Source organism: Hyperolius riggenbachi, chromosome 12 (assembly GCF_040937935.1).
Source record: "Hyperolius riggenbachi isolate aHypRig1 chromosome 12, aHypRig1.pri, whole genome shotgun sequence".
Classification (NCBI taxonomy): domain Eukaryota; kingdom Metazoa; phylum Chordata; class Amphibia; order Anura; family Hyperoliidae; genus Hyperolius; species Hyperolius riggenbachi.
This window is the reverse complement of record NC_090657.1, coordinates 89,780,614-89,805,916: the sequence shown is the minus strand read 5'-3', so window position 1 is coordinate 89,805,916 and position 25,303 is coordinate 89,780,614. Positions and strand designations below refer to the sequence as shown.

At 42.2% G+C, this 25,303-nt stretch overlaps 1 protein-coding gene across 2 annotated transcripts in view; it reads left to right on the top strand.

The window, feature by feature from the left end:
- Nucleotides 1-25,303, top strand: part of ACLY (ATP citrate lyase) — a 129,920-nt gene that overhangs the window by 30,474 nt on the left and 74,143 nt on the right. For both annotated transcript variants that reach the window (XM_068263107.1, XM_068263106.1), the window contains exons 2-3: nucleotides 16,886-17,077; nucleotides 21,299-21,421. In XM_068263107.1, the coding sequence (XP_068119208.1) occupies nucleotides 16,919-17,077; nucleotides 21,299-21,421 (282 nt within the window). In that variant the 5' untranslated portion in view covers nucleotides 16,886-16,918. The remainder of the gene's footprint in view (nucleotides 1-16,885; nucleotides 17,078-21,298; nucleotides 21,422-25,303) is intronic.

Genomic DNA, 25,303 nt, shown 5'->3' with positions numbered 1-25,303 from the left:
TTATTTTACAGACTGATTAGCTAGTGTTGGTGTGTAGGCGGGTGGCTTGAAACGTTGAGATCTATTGTTTGACGTGTTACAAGTTCTTCCTGGGTGACCTCAATACACCTGTCAGACATGTCTCTGTCAGCTCTGTGTTGCTGTCTGCTTCCAGCAATGATGGCTTTGACAGTTAGGATTCAGGGTGGGGTAGTCTCCTGTTTAATGAGAGCAAGAACTGTTCATACTGGCTTTGGTGCGGAGCTCTGTAGACCACTTGGCATTGCCACACCCATAATTTGGTGCGTCCCACTCTATACAAGTAAATTGGGTACCGTGTCAAAGTGTAACATTTCTTTAAGGCTTGCTTTACCTGGCCAATGCGTTGCGGTGCGCTCCAATCGCAACACAAACTTATATGACCCTTATACATCCAATACACCCAAGCGTGTATTGGACGTCTAGCCGGTAAGTTAACCCAAAATACGATCTGCACTACCCTTAACCGGGCAACCTTGTCTATACACATGTACCCTATCTACATGACCCTCTTGTCACCTTTCAATACAATAATGATTCACCTTTCTATACACTTGCAATTCCAACCCCCCCCCTCACCTTTTTCTATACACTTGCAATTCCAAACCCTCCCCCAATGTCCCGACTACCTGGTCTTTACACCTATTCCTCCACATTACTATAAAATAAACATTGTCTAAAATGACTACTATCTAGTTAATATTGCTTATAATCAATGATTCTCCCCCCAGTTACCATGATATACTATATTATACCACCCTAACATACTAAAACTCCTCTGCACCCCATTACTGATGTTACTTATGTTAACTATTTATTTATAATAAACATACTGAAACTCCTCTCCACCCCACTACTCCTCTTCACCCCATTACTTATGTTACTTATGTTCATTATTTATTTATACTGCAATATAATGTGTTCACTCAGAATATTGTTTACCACTATTATTTGCACTATCATATGTATATCTGCAGTTCTCTGACATGCTTCCATCTCTGTCATTTGTAGTGATACTCCGTATGTTTATTGCCTGATGAAGCAGGATTGTGCCCGTAAAACGCGTTGCGAATTGTTCGTGGAGTATTTAATTAAATTGTCTTTTCCTCAAGTGACAATTTCGTGTCCTTTTTGGAGTGACCGGTCCACCACCGCCACCCGAATATTTTAAACTTTTTAGCATACTTTTATCCTTTTGGCGCCTCTGCACAGCTTATGATCAAAAACTCCACCCTGGTGGAAGGGTGATACACTCTCTTTTCCTTCTACAGAGAGCGACATCTTAATCCTGAGTGGGGACAGGTATAATCTCCCCACTTGCCTATACAGTGGTTACCTATGCGGTAACCCATGTTTGTGAGTATAATACTTACTTTTCAATTATTCTTCTGGTTCCAATACGTACTACACCATACCGGGCTCTCGGTTTCTTCGTTTTATTTTTTATATGACCCTTTGGCAGAATGCGGCAACAGGGTTACATGCATAGTAAAGGACCCAGATAACAGAGACAGCTACCACTCTCCTGATTACAACCCCCAGCCAGGAGCTAGGAACACAGGCCTCAAAGTTAAGACAAACAACATTAAAGCAGTACTCTGCAATGCCAGGTCCATAAACAACAAAACAGCAGTTATTCATTATCTAATAGAGGCTTCAGATCTAGCTTTAATTACAGAGACATGGTTGGATCAGAACTCGGGACCCACTCTTCCGGCTGCGGTACCAGACAATTACTCAGTTTTACACTGTGACCGGCAAAACCGCAAGGGAGGAGGATTAGCTTTGTGCTTCAAATCCAGTTTTAATATTTAACCCCTTGCTGTAGCCCCCACCCACTCTTTTGAATGTCTGGCACCCGAACTCTCAGCTGAGAAAAAAATAAACATACTGCTTGTCTACCGACCCCCTAATGGTGCCTCAGCTTTTCTCAAGGAAATAGCAGAACTTGTATCTTGCATAACACTGAAACACCCTAGATCAGGGGTCTCAAACTCAATTTACCCGGGGGCCGCAGGAGGCAAAGTCAGGATGAGGCTGGGCCGCATAAGGGAGTTCACATGTCCCCGCCGCAAAACGAGGGCTGCAGAGCCCCCAAATCGCCCCGGGGGGCAATCCGCCGGCATTTCCTGGAAGGGGCAGAGCTTTCAGCTTCAGCTCTGCCCCTCCTGAAGTCAATCGCGGCGGATCGCCGCCTCTGCCCGCCCACTCTAAACATAAAAAAAAAAATTGGGAAAATAGGAAAAAATGCCAGGAATCTTCATACAGCCATATTACGGCTGTATAGCGATCCCTGGCCAAAGCGCTGCGGCTGCGTATGGACCCCCTGGAAACCCCGTCAGGAAATGTATTGCTCTTTCTTTTGATACATGTAAAATTACACTACCGTTAGGCTTGCTACTAAAAGTGACATTTACCGCATTTAAAAGTATACTATTTTCCTTTGAAACTTTAAAATCGATTTTCTCAAAAACTATAAGGTCTTTTTGAAAAATTGTTTTTTCCTCTTATTCCTAATGATCTCCTTAACATATCCTGCAAATTTAGGGTTTCTAGCATTTAAGGTGGATTTGCTATTAACCATTAAAGTCGGCGGGTTTTTAAATGTGTATTTTTTTCCTTTGCAACTTTAAAATCAATTTTCTCAAAAACTATAAGGCCGATTTGAAAATTTTTTTTTTCCTCTTGTAGCCACTGGGGGCCCCTACAAGCTCTGGGGCCACAAAATATTGTATCGCGGGCCGCAAATGGCCCGCGGGCCGCGAGTTTGAGACCCCTGCCCTAGATGGATAATTCTGGGAGACTTTAACACATGGGTCGATACACACTCTTCCCAATTTGGAACTGAGCTACTTCTCTCCATGAATGAACTGGGCTTCTCTCAAGCCATCAACCTCCCTACCAACAAAAAAGGACACACTCTGGACCTCATTTTCCATTCAGAAGTCCTAATATCCAATGTGGAAATTGATCCAGTAGTTTGGTCAGACCACCACACCGTCCACTTCTCCTTTAAAGCACCGGCTACAAAACACCAAGTGAAAGAACTAATAAAATATCGTTCTTTGAAAGGGTTGACACCCCAACACCTTCAGAACAGCCTCAATCTAGGCGGACTGACAGATCACAACTAAGGCCTTGAATCCATGGTCCTTAAATATAACCACGATGTCTCAGCCGCTTTTGACGCCATAGCTCCATTAAAGATAAAAGGTTCCGCACCATTACATCACGCTCGCTGGTTTGACAACTCTATAAAGGAACTAAAGAAACAGGGACGCAGACTGGAACGAAGGTGGCGCAAACACCAGTCCCCTGATGACAAACTTTCCCTAACTGCTCACCTCAAAACCTATCAAACGGCGATTAGCAAAAAGAAGTCCTTATTCCTGTCTCAAGAAATTGCAAATGTAGCCAACAGACCTGCCCAACTATTCCGCATGGTTGACAGTCTCTGCAATCCATCTTGCAGGAAATCCAGCATCAGACCTTCACAGGAACTGTGCGAGAAATTTGCCCACTTCTTCTCATACAAAGTCTCCTCCATACGATCTGCCATTCAATTTACAGCCCAAGAAACCCATGCAGAGCCATATAACAGGTGCAAAAATAGCCTACCACCATGGTCTGATTTTAAAGTAATCACTGAAAAAGACATCTTGGACATCCTCTCAAACCTTCGCCATACTACCTGTGATCTGGACCCTGGCCCCACTAAGTTCATGTTGAAATGCCCTGAACTTTTTACACCGGCATTTCACAAAATAGTCAACGGTTCCTTACAAGAAGGGTGATTTCCTCTACTCTGAAAGAAGCAACCGTCAGGCCACTACTCAAGAAACCATCCTTAGACCCAGGTGCTCTAAACAGCTACAGACCTGTCTCTAACCTCCCCTTTCTGGGAAAAGTTATTGAAAAGGCTGTCTACCTCCAACTTGAAGACAGGCTCTCCAGAAACAACATCCTTGACCCTCTTCAATCTGGCTTCAGGAAATATCACAGCTGTGAAACAGCCCTCAACCAGATTTGCAATGATCTGCTCATTGCAAGAGACAAGGGTCAATGTTCCATCCTGATTTTACTCGACCTCTCAGCGGCTTTTGACACAGTCGATCATGGAATCTTGCTCAACAGGCTACAAGAGTACTGTGGCATAGATGGCATTGTTCTCCAGTGGTTCAACTCCTTCCTGGCTGGCAGAACACAAAGGGTAGCCTTAGGGCCCTTCCTCTTCAACCCTGTACCACTAAAATACGGTGTACCTCAGGGCGCAATATTATCCCCTTTACTTTTCACCATATACATGCTGCCACTTGGAGAAATCATACAAAAACATGGCCTGACATATCATTGCTATGCTGATGACACCCAACTATATTTGTCATTCAAATCTGGCATCACAGACCCTACTCCACAAATAAACTCATGCTTAGCTGAACTTTAGGAGTGGATGAATATGAATTGGCTAAAACTTAATGCTGACAAAACTGAGGTACTTGTTATCGAGGGCCAGGGCTCAACAGCAAAGCAGCCCCAGTCTCAACCAACACCGCTAAGGATAGGGAGCTCAGAAATGAAAAACTAAAGATTGCTAAAGATTGGACATGTTGTATCTTTAGCGATGCCTGAGCACTGTACCACCGCATTGTTCTCCTCTCTTCGCCACTTTGTCGCATGCTGCTTGCCGTCCCTCTTCCTCCTTCAACCCTCCCAGCCCCTGCTTGGCAACAGACGCATAGCCAGCCAGGAAGCCAGGATGTGTTTGTACAGCGTCATCAGTCCTCTCTTTTTTGCCTGGCAGGGATTGGTACACGAGTTCTTGGGCGACAGAGATCAAGCAGACATCCCTCCACATAAGTATGAGCTGTTAGAGGCATACATTGACTATGTAGAGGCACAAAAGTGTTACATATGCATATAATGTCATTTTCAGAATTTGCAGAGCTCAAGATTGCAGCCCCTGTAAAATAGAAACCATACATTCTGCAGTTCTGGGCAGCTATATAGCAGTATACATCAGTAAGGCTTCATATAATGGCAAGACTAACCTTGTTCTCAGATGAGAATCTAAGTAAAGGGGTCATCTGAGTTAATTTTACAGGTTTTGCATGCAGGATCTTTAAATGAAATCAACCCTTGAGTGCAAGGTCCCCCTCTTACCCTGCCTGCCAGAAAACTGTAGTCCCGCCTGTCCTCTGTCATGCACTGCGCTGTAGTTTCTCCTGTCTACCATCTTCGGCTTAGCTGTAGTCCCTCCTCTACTCCGTCATTCGCTGTGCTGTAGTCCTTCCTCTACTTTTTCATTTGCTGCGCTGTAGTCTCTCAACTCCTCCCCTCCCCACAGCAACACAATACATCACTTTGCTGTAGCCAGGGTTGGCACCATATGGGCTCCCCCCCCCTGCAGTGTTGCCTTTGATCCTTATGGGCAAAATGTATTAAAGGTGTTTGTGTCTAAAACAATTTTATTTAGGGATACAAAGTAAACTTTAAAGCAGCAAAAACAATTTTCGTTTCCTGTTTAGTTGGGATCCTTTGATTTCCATCATCAGAACTGATTTCAACAGTGAGGCTGTCATAAATCTGTAAAAAAAAAAAAATTGTGTGTGTGACAGGATGGAACAAACAGCTTAAAGAGAACCTGTACTGAGTAAAAATATTTAAAATAAACACATGAGGTAACTTCAAACTAACATTACATAGTTACCTTGCCATCAGTTCCTCTCAGAAGCTCACCATTTTCTTCTGTCAATAATCCCTTCCAGTTCTGACAATATTTTGTCAGATCTGAAATATATCAGTTGCTGTCAGTTATAGCTGAGAGGAAAACTGATGTACCAGGTAATGTCCATGTTTCCCTATGGCTCAAGTGGGCGACGTTACAGTTTAACTGTGTGCTGACCAGAAAGCTGTTATGGGTAATGGCCATTTTCAAAATGGAGGACGGAAAATTCCCTTGATCACAGTGAACAAACCGGACGCGGGACAGGAGAAAGACACTGATGAGTAGACTACAAGGAAGGTAAGTATGACTTGTGTATGCTTATTTTGACTTTTAATTTTCAGTTCAGGTTTTCTTTAAAGAGGATCTGTAACATAAAAAGATCCCCTGGGGGGTACTCACCTCGGGTGGGGGAAGCCTCCGGATCCTAATGAGGCTTCCCACGCCGTCCTCCATCCGTCAGGGGTCTCGCTGCAGCCCTCCGTGGAGTCCGGGCAGCGGTGACGTCATTATTTACCTTCCTGGCTCCAGCGCAGGCGCTCTGACGGCTGTCGGCTCCGAACTACACGGAAATACCCGATCGCCGTCGGGTCTGCTCTACTGCGCAGGCGCAAGTTTCCGGCGCCTGCGCAGTAGAGCGGACCCGACTGAGATCGGGTATTTCCGTGTAGTTCGGAACGGAAAGCCTCCACAGCGCCCCCCGCTGGAGCCAGCAAAGGTAAATATTAAACTAACAGTCGGCACAGTCGCCGGCTGTTCGGAGGGCTGCGGAGAGACCCCCGTGGGACAGAGGACGGCGTGGGAAGCCTCATTAGGATCCGGAGGCTTCCCCCACCCGAGGTGAGTACCCCCCAGGGGATCTTTTTAATGTTACAGAGTCTCTTTAAGTCAAGTACAGTTACCTTAGTTCAGCCATGTAGACAGGAGAGTTATTCAGCTGTTATTGATGGTGTAACCACACCTTATCAGCACAGACAAGTACAGGTAGCTGAATATTAACCCATGTATTGATCTGCTCTTCCTAAAGTATACTATTTACTAACACTGGGTTGGAAATTCTCAGATATGAGTTTGTACATATGATGACTTTTCTATAGTTCACGGTTTGTTCACTCTCTGGGAAAGTGTAGTTATCTGGCAGTTTAAAGGACACCTCAGGTGAGAGTGATATGGAAGCTGCCATATTTATTTCCTTGTAAACAATGGCAGTTGCCTGGCAGGCCTGTTGTTTTTCTGGCTTATGTAGTGTCTGAAGTCAAAACCCTCGAATGAGCATACGGTTAATCCAGTAAAACCTGAGTCAGAGTACCTGATCTGCTGCCTGCTTGTTCAGGGTTTATAGCTAAAAGTATTAGACACATAATCAGGAGGATTGTCAAGCAACTGGTATTGTTTGAAAGGAAATAAATATGGTAGCCTCCATATCCCTCTCGTCTCAGGTTCCCCTGAAAACCCTGTCCTGAATGACCAATAGATGAAAGTGGAAAGGTCAGTGCTGATAAACTGTATGAAAATCAGTATATTGACAGTCCCAATGACTGTGGGTGAGTATTGATGATTTCAGCTGTGCTGTGCGTCAGACACGTTATTAGCTACGTTGGACTGTTTGCACATGCTCAGTACTAACTTGGAAGCATACTTTTCATGTATGCAGGATCTGGTGAGCCAGGCCAATCCACATGAGCAAGCATGGAAGGATCTGCAATCCAGACAGAGGTTGATGGAAAAAGCTGGTATTCTTTATTTGAAAATCCACATAGACAAAGTGCAATAAAACCACAGAATGAACTGACGCGTATCAGGCCTACAATCTGCCCTTAGTCATAGAGACTCAGAAGATGTGCTGTACTACATAAAAGCATCTCCCTGGGTATGAGCTTATAACATATTTAGTGTTATGACTAGGCTTAGGTTATTGGTTACATTTGGAATTATGATAAATTGAGAGGATAGGTTAGAGAATACATTACAGGCTGATTCCTGATCGATTTCAACAGGAAATCTGTTGGGTTTCGGCTTGTGACTCCACTGAGCACAACAGAACTTACTGCTGCTCCAGAACCCACTGCTGCAGTGCCCATGTATTAAAATCTTTCACCTGACTGACCACTTTCGTTGTTTGTCCAGATATCACATGCTCTCTCGATTAACTAACTACGTCCACCGACTGCCAAAGCAGAGAAGTTAATTTGAAAGCACAGGATGTTAACAATATGTCTGCTCCCATGAAAGCAGAAAGTAGAAACACTGCATATTTATTGCAGGATTTGTATCAGCTGTAACAAAAATGTTTTTCTCTAAATGTTATTATGCTGTTGTGTATCTTTTAGGGCCCGTTTCCACTATTGCGTTGCGAAATCGCTGCATCAAAATTAGCATGCGGATGCGAATTTCGCATGCGCGTGCATGCGAATTTTCGTGCGAATTCGCATGGATGACGATGTATGCAAATTTAACCATGGCAATGCTGGTGTGCTTTTCCATTGATTTCATGCGAATTCGCATTAAAATTCGCATACCAAAATAGCATGCGAATTCCCTATTAAATACATTTAGCGGCGATTCGCGTGCATTCCACTCGCAGGCGAATTCTGCGGCTCCTTTTTGCGTTTTTTCACCGCTGAAAAAAGCACACCTCAACAACGCTGCAGTGGAATCAGGCCCATCCACTTGCATTACATGTGCGAATCTGCATGCGTTGGACGCATGCGGATTCGCGATAGTGGAAACGAGCCCTTAGAGCAGAGAGGAAGTTCAGGTCTGCTTTAACACAGCTGATGGCTGACTGATTTGCATGCTGTGTCCTTTATTTGCTGGCTTGTTTCTGTTCATGGGTCAGTAGCGCTAGATAAGCTTGTTATGAGAATATTCTACTCTGGATTGCTTCCTTGCTGACAGCACCCTGTATGGGGATATCACTGTGAACCAGCACTACTGAGGGTCTGTCTGCTTGACCAGAGTTATGAGAACACGCTGTATAATAATTCACCTCCTCCACTGAACACTCATTACTCCAGGGATTAGGCTTGTGCTGGTCTCACCACTACACACAGCTCCCTTGTTCTGCTGACTAACTATAGCGACCTTCTCCTGCAGATAACCGTCTGGAACACATTATGGCAATAGAGTACAAATGACGCTGCGCAATCTTAATTATTGGGTGGAGGGCCGCTGTTAGTAAAAGTAGCAGGAAAGCTTGTAATCTGTTCAGCTCTGCTTGATGGTGGCTGTGAGAAAGCTCTGCTAGTGGGACAGGCAGTTTGAGCAGCACTACAGACTGGATGATGTAGAGGTTAATAAGAAGGGTGTTTAGGTTGGTTATTAATATTCAGAGTTTGTGTCATAGATGATGCAGCATATTGCAGTATATTTTAGTGTGAGTAGTGATCTGCTATGGGCCTATTGTTTCATTAGGATACAAAGTGGTTCTACCTCTTCCACTCTCCACTCCTTTGTCTTCAATGTTTTTTCTACTCCTGCTTAAAGGGGACCTGAACTCAGAACTTCCTCTCTGCTCTAAAAGATAAGCAACAGCATAATAACCTTTAAAGGGATACTGTAGGGGGGGTCGGGGAAAATGAGCTGAACTCACCCGGGGCTTCTAACGGTCCCCCGCAGACATCCTGTGTTGGCGCAGCCACTCACCGATGCTCCGGCCCCGCCTCCGGTTCTCTTCTGGAATTTCTGACTTTAAAGTCAGAAAACCACTGCGCCTGCGTTGCCATGTCCTCGCTCCCGCTGATGTCACCAGGAGTGTACTGCGCAGACACAGACCATACTGGGCCTGCGCTGTGCGCTCTTGATGACATCAGCGGGATCGAGGACACGGCAACGCAGGCGCAGTGGTTTTCAGACTTTAAAGTCTGAAATTCCAGAAGTGAACCGGAGGCGGGGCCGGAGCATCGGTGAGTGGCTGCGCCAACACAGGATGTCTGCGGGGAACCGGTAGAAGCCCCGAGTAAGTTCAACTCATTTTCCCCTGACCCCCCTACAGTATCCCTTTAAAGAAACATTTCTTTGGTTCAGCTGATACAAAATCTTGCATTAAATCTGCAATGTCTACTTCCTGCTTTCATGGAAGCAGACATAAGGTTAATATCCTGTGTTTACACATTAGCTGCTCTGCCGAGGACTGCTGAGAGATCAAATTGCACTTGTGATTAGTCACACATGAGGGGGAATTAGACAGGCTAAGCTCTCTAAATACATACAGGGGGCATTTCTCTCTGTTTTCCTTCTGTCTTGTGCAAGAGTTCAGGTCCACTTAAAGGGGTTAACTGCATGGATATGGTTATCTACATAATAAGACAGCACTAAAAATCCCACAGCAAGAGAAATGACATCTAAAAGAATGTCAGCAATGATGCGTCTACATTTCTGTCATGACAGGTTCTCCTTCATGGTGATGGCTATGAATACTTTTCTTGGCAGCAAGAAAACCTTGCTAAATTCCTGATGTATTTTTCGTCATAGGACAGTGAAGTGCCTTTTTTGGCCTTTATCGATCCATGTAGCTTGGCAATCCCTCCAGTATATTCACATCAGAGGTGTATAATGATGACACGGGTTGTTTGAAGAACAAGAAATACTTTGACTAGTTTCCCCGGCTTTCAGTTGAAAGCAGTAATGCTTGATACACACCATGCAATTGCAATCAGATTGAAGGGACGAATCCGTTATTTATGCAATTGCAATCAGATTGAAGGGACGAATCAGTTATTTCCAACAGGTTCGATCTGATTTCCGATCGTTTTTCTGATTGTTTGTTTTTCCTATCACTTCTATACAAAATCGATGAGAAAAATAATTGGAAATCGGATCTGTTGGAAATAATCGTTTTCACGCTATCTGATGGGAAATTGCATGGTGTATACCAGCCATAAGGCAGTGTTATAACTTTGCTTTATGTCACATTGATTTCAACATAGCACGTGGTGTTGCTGTATGTCAACCAAATCCTCACGCATGCAGAGAATGTATTGAGTCCATCCATTAATTGGTGCCTGTGTCTAGTTTGAATTTTGCTGTAACCACTTTACACCAAATGGGTTTTTACCCTAACGGACAAGAGCGATTTTCACCTTTCAGTGCTCATCCCTTTCATTTGCCAATAGCTTAATCACTACTAATCACAATGAAATGATCTATATCTTGTTTGTTTTCACCACCAGTTGGGCTTTTTGGGGTTGATATTTGTTTTCAGTAATTACTTTTTCTATGCATTTTAAAGGGAAATACAAGGAAAAAATGAAGAAAAAAAAACACCACTATTTCTCCAATTTCATCCCCTATAGTTTTAATATTAACACTGCTACTGTACATAAAACCCTTACATTTTATCTGCCCATTTGTCCTGGTTATCACAAGATTTTAATTATGTCCCTAGTACAAAGTATGGTGACAATATTGTATTTGGAAATAAAGGTGTATTTTTTTTTCTATGGTGTATTTTTTTTCTCTCACTATTTTCACGTGCACGCGTGCGGGAGCGCGCACACTCACAGCGGCAACAGCACTGTTTGTCTTCCAGGAGCCGTTAAGAGGCTTTAGTAGGACGTTTTTATAAGTCAACTTGTCATTAAAGAGTAACTGTCAGGCTGCAAAAGCTAATTTAAACCTCTATTCTCTTGTGTTAAACAGTTTAGAAGGAAGCCAAAAAGGCAATACTGAAGTTAAAAATCTCTCTTACTTTGATGTTTGCTGAACAGCAAGGCTCTTTATTCCCAAGCTCCTAAGGAGGCCGATAGGCCGCATAACAGATACTGCAAAGCATTCTGGGGCTGCTTCTTCTCCCCACTGAACCCCCTTGGTCTTCCCCTTTTTTCCCTATCCCGCCCTAAGGCTGCTTTCACAGTGAGAAGTTACAGGCTCATGTTACAGCAGCAGCCCAACTCACAGCACTGAAAAATCAATGTGCTGTTCACAGGGCACATGTTCCGTTAGAGTATACTGCATGAGTCCGCTATTGTTCCTAGCCACATGGCTAATTAATATTCACTGCACAGTAGTGTTGTCTGGATCATGAACCATTAGGATCTTTGATCCTGATCTTTTTTGTGAGTCGAATCATCAGGAAGCAGGGTAAGGGAGCATATTACATCACAATTGGCTTCATACAAGACAGACAAACATGGAGCCTGCCATGAGCTGTCAGGAGGATCAATCTCTGCAAATACTATATAAAAATTCTGTGAAATCCAAATGTGGACCGTGAAATGCATATGTAATTAAGTACAGCCAATATTTAGCTACTGATATGTGTTTTTTTTTTCTCTGAGACCCTATACCTAACAGCTCCTCTTTAAGTGATTAAAGTGGATCTGAACTCCTAGCAAAACATAGAGAAACGCACCGTGTATGTATTTAGAGAGTTTAGCCTGTCTAATTCCCCCTCATCTGTTACTAATCACAAATTGTAATTTGATCTCTCCCCTGTGTCAGCTGACTGCCATGGCAGATAAATCTGATAAGCTTATTTGAAAGCACAGGATAACCATATGTCTGCTTCCATGAAAGTAGGAAATAGAAACACTGGAGATTTATTGTAGGATTTGGATCAGCTGCAACAAAGAAATGTTGTGCTTTGAAGGTTATTATGCTGTTGTGTATCTCTTACAAGAGAGAGGAAGTTCTGAGTTCAGATCTGCTTTAATTATCTGCGGTAGATGTCTCATGTGCATTTTATCAAGCTTTGCAACCCTGGTTCTATATGAACATGCTTTCCTGCATTAAGCTGACTTTTTTTTTTTTTTTAAACAACAAAATGTTTATTGAACATAAAGTCACATGTAATGTAATCTTGTAATCTCATCAGATAAGAAAATACAGGCAGACAAAGTTGACATTACTACGCAGAATAAAAGGGTTATACCCCAGACATGTGTCGAGTAACACGGAATCAACAGTTCAGATCTATACACATCCGTGTGTCCACTTCTGTCATAATCCAAAAATTTTATCAAGGGATCTCCTTCTCTTTTGCAAACCTTTGGCATGTTGCAGCTGGACATATTGATAATACATTTTCTTATCTAGGAAGAGAATTTGTATTGCTGTGCAAAGCTATCTGAGCATAGACGCCTTGCCATTCCTCCCTGTGCCCAATAGATAAAAATGACTTGCTTATCTGATCAACGTTGGAACAGTAATTTGATTGAAAACAGTTGACTGAGATTCAATTTTAATTCCACTGAGCCCAAATCTGGACAAAATGTGCAGCATTTCCCTGCGTATGAGAGGGGGGCGGGGAAACATCTATCTCTTCTATGGAGTGCTGTCCAGATCACACTGTGTTGCGATTCTGGACAGCATGCTACAGATTTATGCAGCACTCAGCGGAATCGTGCATAGCACGGCTTAGGCCTTGTTCACATCATTTAGCGCAGATGGCTGTGCGATTGGAACGCAACGCGTCCGATCGCACGCCATCTGCGCTCCTTTGCGCTGCGCTGCAGATCCCATTCATTACAATGAATGGGATCTGCGCTGCGATTCCCAAAAATGCGTGCAGCACGCGATAGCGCAATCGCGCTGCCACGCAGCGCATATGATGGGAACGGTAGAAGGGCTGTCTATGCCCTTCTACCGTTCTTGCGTGTCGCACACTATATGCGCTGCCAAAATGCGCACGGCAGCGCGTATAGTCTGAACGAGGCCTTAGTGATTCGGGCTGCGGCTATTGGAACTAGTGGAAACTGGCCGTAATTGTGTAATTCAAAAGTTTGGAGCTTTTAACACTGCAGGGTGTGTTTGAATCCCTTGGCCCTCAGTGGGGTATCTTGGCTATCCAATCCTGTATCCTAGATATTAGTTGATGAGGCCTCCTTGCTTTGATGACTTGCAGATATGAATCAGCTGCTCTGGTAGTATTGATGGTGCTTGCTGGAAAAATCTCAGGACCACCTTATCTGCTTGTAGTTATTCCTTTGTTAGTAGGTTTCACATGTGGTTTGCATCCAGACCCAGAAGCTGAATGGAGGAATCTTTTTTGACTTGAGTTTGTGTGACTTGTTGAGAAAGTAGATTGTGAGCTGCTTGAAGAAGAAATTGAGGTTAAGAATCTGTGTTCTAGGAGAACTCTACAGCTCAACAGATCTGTAGAATAAACTACATCAGTAAAAAAAAAAAAGAAGAGAAAGTCGATCTGCATTAGGCAACGCACAACCTTTCTTTCTCTTTCTTTTAGGTAATTTTCCTCTGGCGATTGTACAGCTTTTAAGGAATTGGGCATTTTTTTGTGTTAGTGCTTACAATAACAATTCTTACTTAGAAAACTTGTTTGATTCACTGAAATCTTCCTGGTAGGATTACAATTTTAGAATGCATGCATGCAATCTCCTCCAGTATTGTTACCGCCTTCTATTTTCCTTTCAAAGAACATAAATACTGGCTAAAAATACACCCTTTTTACAGAAGACAGTGCTAATTTGTTGACTGCAATTGAACACTTGTCTCCCAACTATTGTTGACGTGTCTGGAATATTTGGAACGTCTTTTCGAATGCTTCCGATCAGAGCCTGAATCTTTTTACATGCCCACTGCAGCAGGGGGTGTTAACCTAACCCTTGTTGCCGCCTCCATGTGCTGCCCTCTTCATCACATTCCAGCTCTCCTATTCTCTCCCTTCATGAGGAAGTATATGAGAGCTGGAACGCAATGTAGAATGCAGCAGCCAGAGGCGGCGGCAAGCTAACCCCACCTTGCATGTACGAATATTCAGAATATTCAAATTCATAACCTCTTGCTGAATTCTGAAAGCATCAATACTACGCCCAACCCTTTTCTTTCCAATATAGTTGTCTCACCTGCCTTTCATCCAAAGTAATGTTTTCTGTATAAAATGAGTCAATGTGCCATTAAGCATCCATTTCATGTTTTTTATGTATAAGGTTTCTTCTTCTTTTTTTTTTTAAATTTGTGGCCTGCAACATCATGTTCTGAGAGTGAGTTGGGCTTGTGAGGTGAAAGGACTGCTCACTGCTTATTAGCAGCTGTCATCAGTTGGGCCCAGTGCACACCAAAACCGCTAACAGATCCTCAAAACGCTAGCGGTTTCTGGAGCAGATTTCAGAGCGATTCTAGGCATGTTTAGATACGTTTTCTAAACATGCCTAGCGTTTTTGGGAGTGTTTTTGTGTAGTAGATTACAAATATTGTTACAGTAAAAGCTGTTACTGAACAGCTTCTGTAACAAAAACCCCTGGAAAACCCACTCTGATGTAGCGTTTTCCAGAGCGGTTTGCGTTTTTCCTATACTTTGAGGCAGAAATTCTTCTGCAAACGCAAACCACTGGTGTGCATCATCCCATTGAAATACATTAGCCAAGCATTTTCACTGGCGGAAGCGGTTTGCGGATCGCTACAAAAACCGCTCGGTGTGCACTGGGCCTTAGAGAACCTTTCTCATCAAACAGTTCTCCGCCTCCCGATACATCCAAGTGTGCTGTCAGTCTTCTGTGTAACCACATGATAAAGCGTCAGAGAAAGCAGAAATTTTAGCTAACTTTCTGTTTAAACTGTGTATAACGTGAGGAATGAATGATGTCCGACGAGACATAAGAAGTGCGATTACTGCAATGACGAGGATGAGAAATCCATTCCCAAAATTGCTGCTTTATTTTTGGTAGATGATGTTCTTCTTGTGCTTTTGATGGGAAGTGATGCTCATTAAATACAGTGCAGCTCCAATGTAATTTGGCAGGGACAGACATACTTATTCTTAATTTAAAAAAATAAATAAATTACCATAAGTAAGAAAAATAAAAGCGTTTCATTTATTGCCAAAACCAAACTCTTAACTTTCTCAACCTACCTGAAGCCTAAAGGTAGCCATACATCTAGCGATGATGGGCGGATTCCACCAAGAGACAAATCTCTCTGATCAAATCTGATTAGTAAGAGATCTGTTGGCTCCCCATACACGGCAGGCCGATTCACGATCAACTTCATGCTGAAATTGATCAGGAATCCGACTTGTGATGCCAGGGGATTCGTTACGTTCATCGATCACCCTGAAATTGCACGCTGTAACAGCCGCGTGCCCGATCAAGCAAATTGGGCGCCAGGTCACCTGATGTATGGCTACCTTAACACTTACCTATTCTTGACCTCAACACTTTATGGAAAATGGGACTTTTGGCTAAGATACAGATCCAAAATGAACATGCCTCCATCTCCTTGACTTTCCCTAAAAGTCAAAAAGCTTGCTTATTTTTATTCATTTTTAGTTAGCCAATAAATGGTATCATCCTGGTTTAAAACTTATTGCTTTTACTGATGGCTACGGTACAATACCCTACTGCTATGACTTTCCCTAGTTGTAATTTTTTTAAGCAACAGTTAGTGGTGGCTGGATCATTTCTCCTCCTTACCCCTCCTACCGAAAACCGCTCGGTTATGCACAGCATGTCATCTCTCCTCATAGCAGCAGGTGTTGCTCTGATGTAGCTTCCCGCACTGTCACCTGACGGATCAAGTCCTGATCAATTTCGAGCGACAAGCACTATGTGTGCATGTAAAAATCTGTCACGTAATACAATAATCACATGCTCTGCTATGAAATGACCGATAAGGACCTGTCTGACTAAAACTGAAGTGCCTTCATCTCCATGTCTGAGAGTTGCTGAACAATATATTATTGAAAGCTTTTATGACACTGGATGTATTTATAATGTGTTTGATTATTTTTCAGGATGCAGTCAGTTTATATTATCTTGCTTTTAGTTCTGCTTTAAGTGAATCTAAACTGAGAAGGATATGGATTTTTCCTTTTAAATAATACCAGTTGCCTGACTCCTGCTGATCCTGTGTCTCTAATACTTTTAGTCACAGCCCCTGAGCAAGCATGCAGATCAGGTGCTCTGACTGAAATCAGACTGGTTTAGCTGCATGCTTGTTTCAGGTGCGCGATTCAGCCACTACTGCAACCAAAGCGATCAACAGGATGGCAGGCATTGGGCTTTGCTTAAAAGGAAACATCCAAATCTCTCTGTTTAGGTGCACTTTAAGCCTTTAGTTGTTGGGGGGGGAGGGGGGGGAATTACAAAATAAAGATGTTGGCCGCCTGCATGCAATAATCTGCCAATAAATATTCCACATATGATTTACCCTTTACCAAACTCATGTGGGTTCTCTCTTCTCTCTCAGAACTGCGATCTCCCAGCATAATCTGGCAGCACCATGTCAGCGAAAGCCATTTCGGAGCAGACAGGGAAGGAATTCCTGTACAAGTACATTTGTACTACAGCCTCCATTCAGAACCGCTTCAGATATGCTCAAGTGACCCACGACACAGACTGGGACCGGCTGGTACAAGACCATCCCTGGCTGCTTACTGAGGTAAGGGGAATACAAACAACGACTGTCTGCAACAGCTGTTACACATTTGCATGTTATGACTTTATTCATTACTCCCCATCTGCTCTTCCTTTTTATCCTTTTTCCTTTCTGTCTCTCTTGTTATGTTATAGGTTTGTGCACAGTGCTGTTTATGCTCTCTTTCTCGATTTGTACTCCTTTCACACCACATGTAATTGTGCAGCTGGACGATGTAAAATGGATGTATTGCTTCAAATGGATCCTTTTGCGCTTGCTCAATTGTAGAGGCACTGCACATATTTGTCCAGGCAGCGCACACGTCTGCCATTCATTGCTATACAATTGAAAGACTGTGCATAGCATTACAATGTAATGCAGTATACAAATGTAGTGTGAAAAGGGGCCTTAGAGGGTTGGTAGAGCAGACCACAAATCTGTGCTTTGCGATCTGATTTGATCTCTCAGCTGTGTCAGCTCAGAAATCCCGTCGGTCCTTGTCTGAGCAGCTAATTTGTAAACAGAGGATGTTAACCCTGTGTTTGCTTTTATAAAAGCAGGAAGTAGACATGCTGCGGATGTATTGCAGGAGCTCTGTGGGCTGCAACAAAGGTTTTTTTTCTGTAAAGGTTATTATGCTGTTGCTTATCTTTTAGAGCAGAGAGGAAGTTCTGAATTCAGGTCCGCTTTAATGCAGTGTACAACTAACATGGTCTTATGTAGCTCCATTTAACTACTTTATGGATTTTTTGGTTTTTTTTTTTCCTCTTTGTGAATTGACTACAACATTTTTTTGAAATACCTCCTTTGTACTCAACTCCTTAAAAAAACATGAATTGCGGTAATGAATATTGCCAAACTGTAAATAAGGGTTGCGTGTGAATTGTGTTATGCAATGATTAAGTATTTAGCGTGCAGAAATGCTTTGTGAATTGATCGGAATGAAATACGACATATCGTAATTGCTGCACCTACTTTTGCAGCGTGCAGACTTGGACTGTGCATCTCCTGTAATGTTAGCAGTTGTTTCAGCTGTTTGCCCTTGTCTCCCACTCACCCGCACGGAGGTAACCTTGGCAATAGAAATGATGATGTTCTTGCCCTGTTTTCCATCAGACACAGAGATCTCTGCAAAGGCACAGTTCCTTCATCGCAATCTTACGATCTGAATACTAACGATCTCAGAGCCATCCACTTAGTGCTGATGAATGTTGGCATAACGGCCATTAAATCTTTCCATGTCTGCAAAGTGTCTACTTTCAGGCTGGCTAAAGTCCAGATCAATGAGAAATATTTAATCTTCTGAGTGTTAATCCAGTTAATGCACTGCTGCAGTGAGACCTGGGAGTCTGCGCAGGGGGAAATTGTATTATTCTGCATAGTAATTTTTATATGACTAAGAGAGGTCAGTGTCTTGAAGTTTCCATCCTGCAATGCGTTTTTCTATGTTTTGCCTATTAATCACAGAAATGTCATCTATTTCTATTACTATGGTAATATAGACACTTAAAGGGCACGGAGCACCATACAATTTTTTTTCTACAATGTACCTTCCTGTAAGAGGTTCCTAATGAAGGGGGGGGGGGGGAATGTTGGGGTTGGCAACACTACTTAGCTACAGGCTACTGTTCCTCTCGTTCCTGTCTTGTACAGGATACAATACAATACAATAACATTTGTAAAGCAGAGGAGATAGTCAGATGTTCATGAATGCCATGCCTCATCTTCTCCTTGGATGGACAGCAGTTGCTGTACTTTGACTTTCCCGGCAGTCAGTGTGTGTCTCTCGCTCTCGCCACTGTGGTGTGCATTCTTCTGTCTACACATTACTAACTAGTGTATGGGCAGCTTTGCAGTGTGACTCTGAAATCTGTTACCTGGAGATGTAAAAAGTGAGGGGCAAATTAAGGCTTGTATAACATGTCAATAGACTTGTAGGCCTTTGTGCCACGTAGGAATGGCAATATTGCATGCTGTAATCCATTTTTTTTAAAAAGGTGTATGGCCAACGTAATAATCTAAAAACATTCTTGTATAAGTCTTGACTTGGATCCCTGCCTTACCCCTTTCTTCTGTCCTTAAGCCAGTCATATCCACACACTTTTACAGGTTTATGTTCACACTGTGGGGTGCTTTTGGGTAGCTTTTCAGCAATTTTTTTTGATTGCCGGTGACCGTGACAAATGTATCCTGATGGGATTATTCTCACTGCAGCATTTGCAATTTGCATAAATATTAAATGTGCTGCATGTAGCATTGGGGGCAATCGGGATGGTATTCTTTCTCTTGTATGGCAATGTTTTGCGCATTGGGTGTGAACCAGCCCTTATGTCATTCCCAAAGATTTAGTGGGCATTTGTCAAAAGCTTGAAAATTGTGTGCTGTTGGGATTAGATGACAGTATACGTTGCTTGCATGCAAACGCTTGCTCTTCACATTACAATTGTTACACTCTTCACAATTTCTCAGATGCTCTGTTACCTTACAAGTCTATAAGGATGATTGATCCAATAGACTTTCCTGATAACTGGCTGCATATAGCATCTCTGGGCCCTTTCCCACTAGCAAACGCAATCGGGCCTTTTTCCACTACACAGCTGAATCGCAAATCTCTAGTGATTTTTTTTTTTTTTTTTTTTTTTTCAATCTTTAGGGTTGCTACTTTATCGTAGGGGGATATGTACGTGGATTTATATCATGCCATATTCCTCTTCAGGTTGGTTTAAGAACTAAAGGGCTGATCCTTCCAAGACAACATTCATCCATTTGATGATTCAGAACTAACTTCTTTTTTACATGGTTTCTGGCAACTTGATTTTTACATTGACTTCTCATATCCTGGGGATTTAAATAGTGAGACATTTCTCACAACATTTCGGCTTATGATCAGCTGCTGAGGTCATTATAAAAACAGTGTCCCGCCTTTCCAGACCCAAAAAGAAAAACTTTCGAAATCCGATTGAGAGTGACACTATTATGTATTTGTGAAAGGAGCAAGGAGTCCCTGATAGTCACATCTGATTATTCAAGATTTAAGATTTAAATACTGTAATTGACTGAAGTATAGTCAACCTGTTTTACTTTTTTTCTTCCTGCATTCTGACTGATGCAAAATAAATTAAATCTCCTGCAGTAGGAAAGGGTTCACAGGTTACTGATTTTTATCCATTTTCCCACATGCGAAATAGCATTTGAACTTACAAGCAATGCGAGTCAATGAGTTTGTTCACATCTAAATGTGATTTTTTTGGGATACAGGGAAAAACTTCGAACCTGCTGAATAATCTTGCACACTGTGTGCATTTTCTTGTTTAAAAACTATGAACCACTAACGACAAATACGTATGTTTGCAGACAAACGTACATGATATCTAAATAATTGCATACGAGGAAACGTGTTTTTTTTGTTTGTTTTTTTGTTTTTGTACTGTCAAGTGTGAACTTACCCTAAAGGTGCCCATACACTCGTCAGATTGGCAGCAGATAGATAAGAAATGCATCTGATGATCTATCTGATGCGTTTTTAGAACATTTTTTACCAGGATAGAATTCCAATAGATTTCAGTTTGAAATCTATTAAAATTCGATCTGATGGCATTTTTTTACCATCAGATTTCCATTAAGGCCAATGCAAACTGATAAGCAATCTCATCAGATCGACCTAAATTTTCTACCCTGCCAATTCGATGGAAATCGGCCATCGATCGGTCGATTGGCCAACCGATTTGCAAACGATCGGGATCGATCGGTCGGCCAGAAAATCGGCTAAGTGTATGGGCCCCTTTAGAGTGATATCTTATAATGGCAATAAGTTTTTTGAATCAGGATGATACCATTTATTGGCTGACTTAGAGATGGACAAGAGTAAGCTTTTGGCTTTTGAGCCTTCGTCAGTCCTCCTCCTCCATCTTCATCTTCGTTATTATTACTATCCGGTGGCGCTGTACAAAGTAAGAAACAATGGGTACATAATAATAAAGACAATGGTGTACACCAATATACAAGATACATAATTGGTGACAAAATACAAAAATGATACAAAATACAGAATTGGTAATGACAGTGATAAAAGTAACATGATAAATAAAATGTATAATGATTTCCAAGACACAAAAGGAGGAGAGAGCCCTGCCCTTGCGAGCTTACAATCGAAAGGGATTATTGGTCCTTATTGGTCTAGTTTAATATTGCAGATCTAATGTTTTTATATCCTGTTAAGTCTATCCTGTCCTTCTTGCCATGCAGCCTCTGGTGGTGAAACCCGACCAACTTATCAAGCGGCGTGGAAAGCTGGGGCTTGTCGGTGTCAATTTAAACTTGGACCAAGTAAAGAGTTGGTTGAAGCCACGTTTGGGACATGAAACTACAGTAAGTAGCCATGTTTGTCAGTTTTTATTTTATAGTTGTGCTACAAATTCATACAACTGTAGAGTCCCAGAAAGCACACTTATCTTGTGGAAGCTTTGAGGACAGTCATGTGATCAGGCTATCAGCCACTGTGAGCACTAAAGGGGAAGGGGGCATGACCTGTACCTCAGAAAATAGATTTATGTGCAGAAATAAAAAATAACCAATAATAATAATTAAAAAAAATGTGCATGCGGAACTGATGTTGCGGACTTCTATAGTCACGTTTATTTGAAAACAAAACTGAAGCGCTTTCAAGACTGCTTCCGGTGAGGCAGAACGACTATACTTGAAACAATATCGCCATGGATTTCTGTACACATTGTCCAGATACAGACGACTTCTCCACGTCGTTCCCAAAATCAATCCGGCTTGCGGAACGTTACAACTTGTCCCTATCTGTCGTATAACTGAAGTTATCTATGTTTCTCGCTCCGTCGTCTGCACGTGAAGACTATTACACGTTTTTGAAAGTTGACTAGTTTTCGCTTGAAGTAAAAGGGAACGTGTGTATGGGGCTTTAACCTAATGCAACACATTTCAGTTCTAACAAAGCTGTCACATGCCTATACTGATCAATTATCACTTGAGCTTTTTAAAGCGGACCCAAACTAAACATTTTTTTAATTCAAAATATTTAGGTGCACCACTCTGACACATACAAAGATAAATTAACACTCCTACAAGCCTATGAGCATTTCAGTGCATGCTTTTCACCCTTTTCTTTGCATAACTAGGGTTATACAGGTTGCAGCCATTAGCAATTCCTTCTTTGCTGGACACCATCTACTCCACCAGTCTGCCGGATTCTGTCCCGGCAATTTGAAAGGAAGGGAGGGGTTTCTCCAATAAATGTAAAATATTTTATATTTGTCATCATGCAGCTAAAAAACGGCTGCTATTTATTATTATAATTTAGAAAACAGATTTTATTTCTGAACTCATGTATTTTTAATTTGGGTCCACTTTAATAACAGCTCTGCATCTTTTTAATTATGCCATATGTGCAGACAACAGACAGCCTATATCTGCTTCTGGCTGAGAATGGGGTAGGAATTAATGTTTCTACAACATGGGTCTTAAAGTAAGTTGCTGAGCAGCATTTCATAAGGAAACCTCTACTGCTCTCCAGATATTAATCTCCCATCATGCTTTGCAATGCAACAGCAATTCTGACTATATTGTGGTACAGAAGATTCAGCAGCCATTAAAGAGGAACTGTAACGTCAAAACGTCCCCTGGGGGGTACTCACCTCGGGTGGAGGAAGCCTCAGGATCCTAATGAGGCTTCCCACGCCATCCTCCGTCCCTCGGGGGTCTCGCTGCAGCCCTCCGTACAGCGGCGACGTAAATATTTACCTTCCCGGCTCCTGCGCAGGAGCTCTGGTGGCTGTCGGCTCCGAAGTAGGTGGAAATATCCGATCGTCGTCGGGTCTGCTTTACTGCGCAGGCGCAAGTCTCCGGCACCTGCGCAGTAGAGCGGACCCGACGGAGATCGGGTATTTCCGTCTATTTCCGAGCCGAAAGCAGCCACAGCGCCCCCGCTGGAGCCTGCAAAGGTAAATATTGAACTGACAGTCGGGTCTGTCGCCGGCTGTTCGGAGGGCTGCAGCGAGACCCCCGTGGGACAGGACGGCGTGGGAAGCCTCATTAGGATCCCGAGGCTTCCCCCACCCGAGGTGAGTACCCCCCAGGGGATCTTTTTGATGTTACAGAGTCTCTTTAAGTATTCATGTCAGAAGTTGAGGTTTTTGCCAGGTAACAGTAACAGTTGAGACACATCTATAACATAAGCCAATAAAGATGCTTAGCAATGTGAGCAAAATATTTCATTGTTTTTAAAGGACCTCTATTGCAAAAAAAAATACAAAATTTAAAATACACAAAATGTGTCCCAAGAACTTAATTTCTCCAAGAGTAAAATATGTTCTTCTCACTTACAGTAAGCAGTCAAAATGTGACAGATCTGACTAGTTTTGAACTAGTCCATCACCTCATGGGGTATACTCTGGGCTTTGTTAATTGAAAATAAAGCACTTGCTGAATAGCCGTTCTTTATTATAACTGCCAGAGTAGTGTGCAATTAGGCTTGCCGGCATCTTTATATGGATCCTTTACATAGTTACATAGTTATATGGGTTGACAAAAAAAGACCTACGTGAATAGAGTTCAACCAGAAAACAAAGTACAACGTCAGCCTGCTCCCTTACATATCCCTGTTGTTCCAGAAGATGGTGAAAACCCTTACAAGGCATGGTCCAATTAGCCCCAAAAGGGAAAAAAATCCTTCCCAACACCAGGTGGCACACAGATAAAATCCTTGGATCAACACAACTGGAAATTACCTAGTCATTATAGTCATGGATCTCTTTCAACGCAAGGAAAGCATCTTAAGCCCCTCCTTAAATGCAGATATAGAATTTGCCATAACTACTTTCTGTGGCAGTACATTCCACATTTTAATCATTCTTACTGTAAGGAACCCTTTCCTAAGAAAATGGCTAGGGTTTGCTTTTGTAAATAATTCATGAGATACTGCTTATCCCCTATGAGGAGATAGACTAGTTCAGAACCTGTCAGATTGTTACTGTCTACTATCAATTACAGCAACATAGAAGAAAAGTAATTTAAAGTGCATTTTACTGTGGGATAGTGTGTCTTATTACACAACTTAACCACTTGAGGACCACAGTCTTTCTACCCCTTAAGGACCGGCCACTTTTTTTCCATTCAGACCACTGCAGCTTTCACGGTTTATTGCTCGCTCATACAACCTACCACCTAAATGAATTTTGGCTCCTTTTCTTGTCACTAATAAAGCTTTCTTTTGGTGCTATTTGATTGCTCCTGCGATTTTTACTTTTTATTATATTCATCAAAAAAGACATGAATTTTGGCAAAAAAATGATTTTTTTAACTTTCTGTGCTGACAATTTTCAAATAAAGTAAAATTTCTGTATACATGCAGCGCGAAAAATGTGGACAAACATGTTTTTGATAAAAAAAAAAACCATTCAGTGTATATTTATTGGTTTGGGTAAAAGTTATAGCGTTTACAAACTATGGTGCAAAAAGTGAATTTTGCCATTTTCAAGCATCTATGACTTTTCTGACCCCCTGTCATGTTTCATGAGGGGCTAGAATTCCAGGATAGTATAAATACCCCCCAAATGACCCCATTTTGGAAAGAAGACATCTCAAAGTATTCACTGAGAGGCATAGTGAGTTCATAGAAGATATTATTTTTTGTCACAAGTAAGCGGAAAATGACACTTTGTGACAAAAAAAAAGAAAAAAAAAAGAATCCATTTCTTCTAACTTGCGACAAAAAAAAATGAAATCTGCCACGGACTCACTATGCCCCTCTCTGAATACCTTGAAGGGTCTACTTTCCAAAATGGGGTCATTTGTGAGGTGTGTTTACTGTCCTCGCATTTTGGGGGGTGCTAATTTGTAAGCACCCCTGTAAAGCCTAAAGGTGCTCATTGGACTTTGGGCCCCTTAGCGCAGTTAGGCTGCAAAAAAGTGCCACACATGTGGTATTGCCGTACTCAAGAGAAGTAGTAGAATGTGTTTTGGGGTGTATTTTTACACATACCCATGCTGGGTGGGAGAAATATCTCTGTAAATGACAATTTTTTCATTTTTTTTACACACAATTGTCCATTTACAGAGTTATTTCTCCCACCCAGCATGGGTATGTGTAAAAATACACCCCAAAACACATTGTACTACTTCTCCCGAGTATGGCAATACCACATGTGTGGCACTTTTTTGCACCCTAACTGCGCTAAAGGGCCCAAAGTCCAATGAGTACCTTTAGGATTTCACAGGTCATTTTGC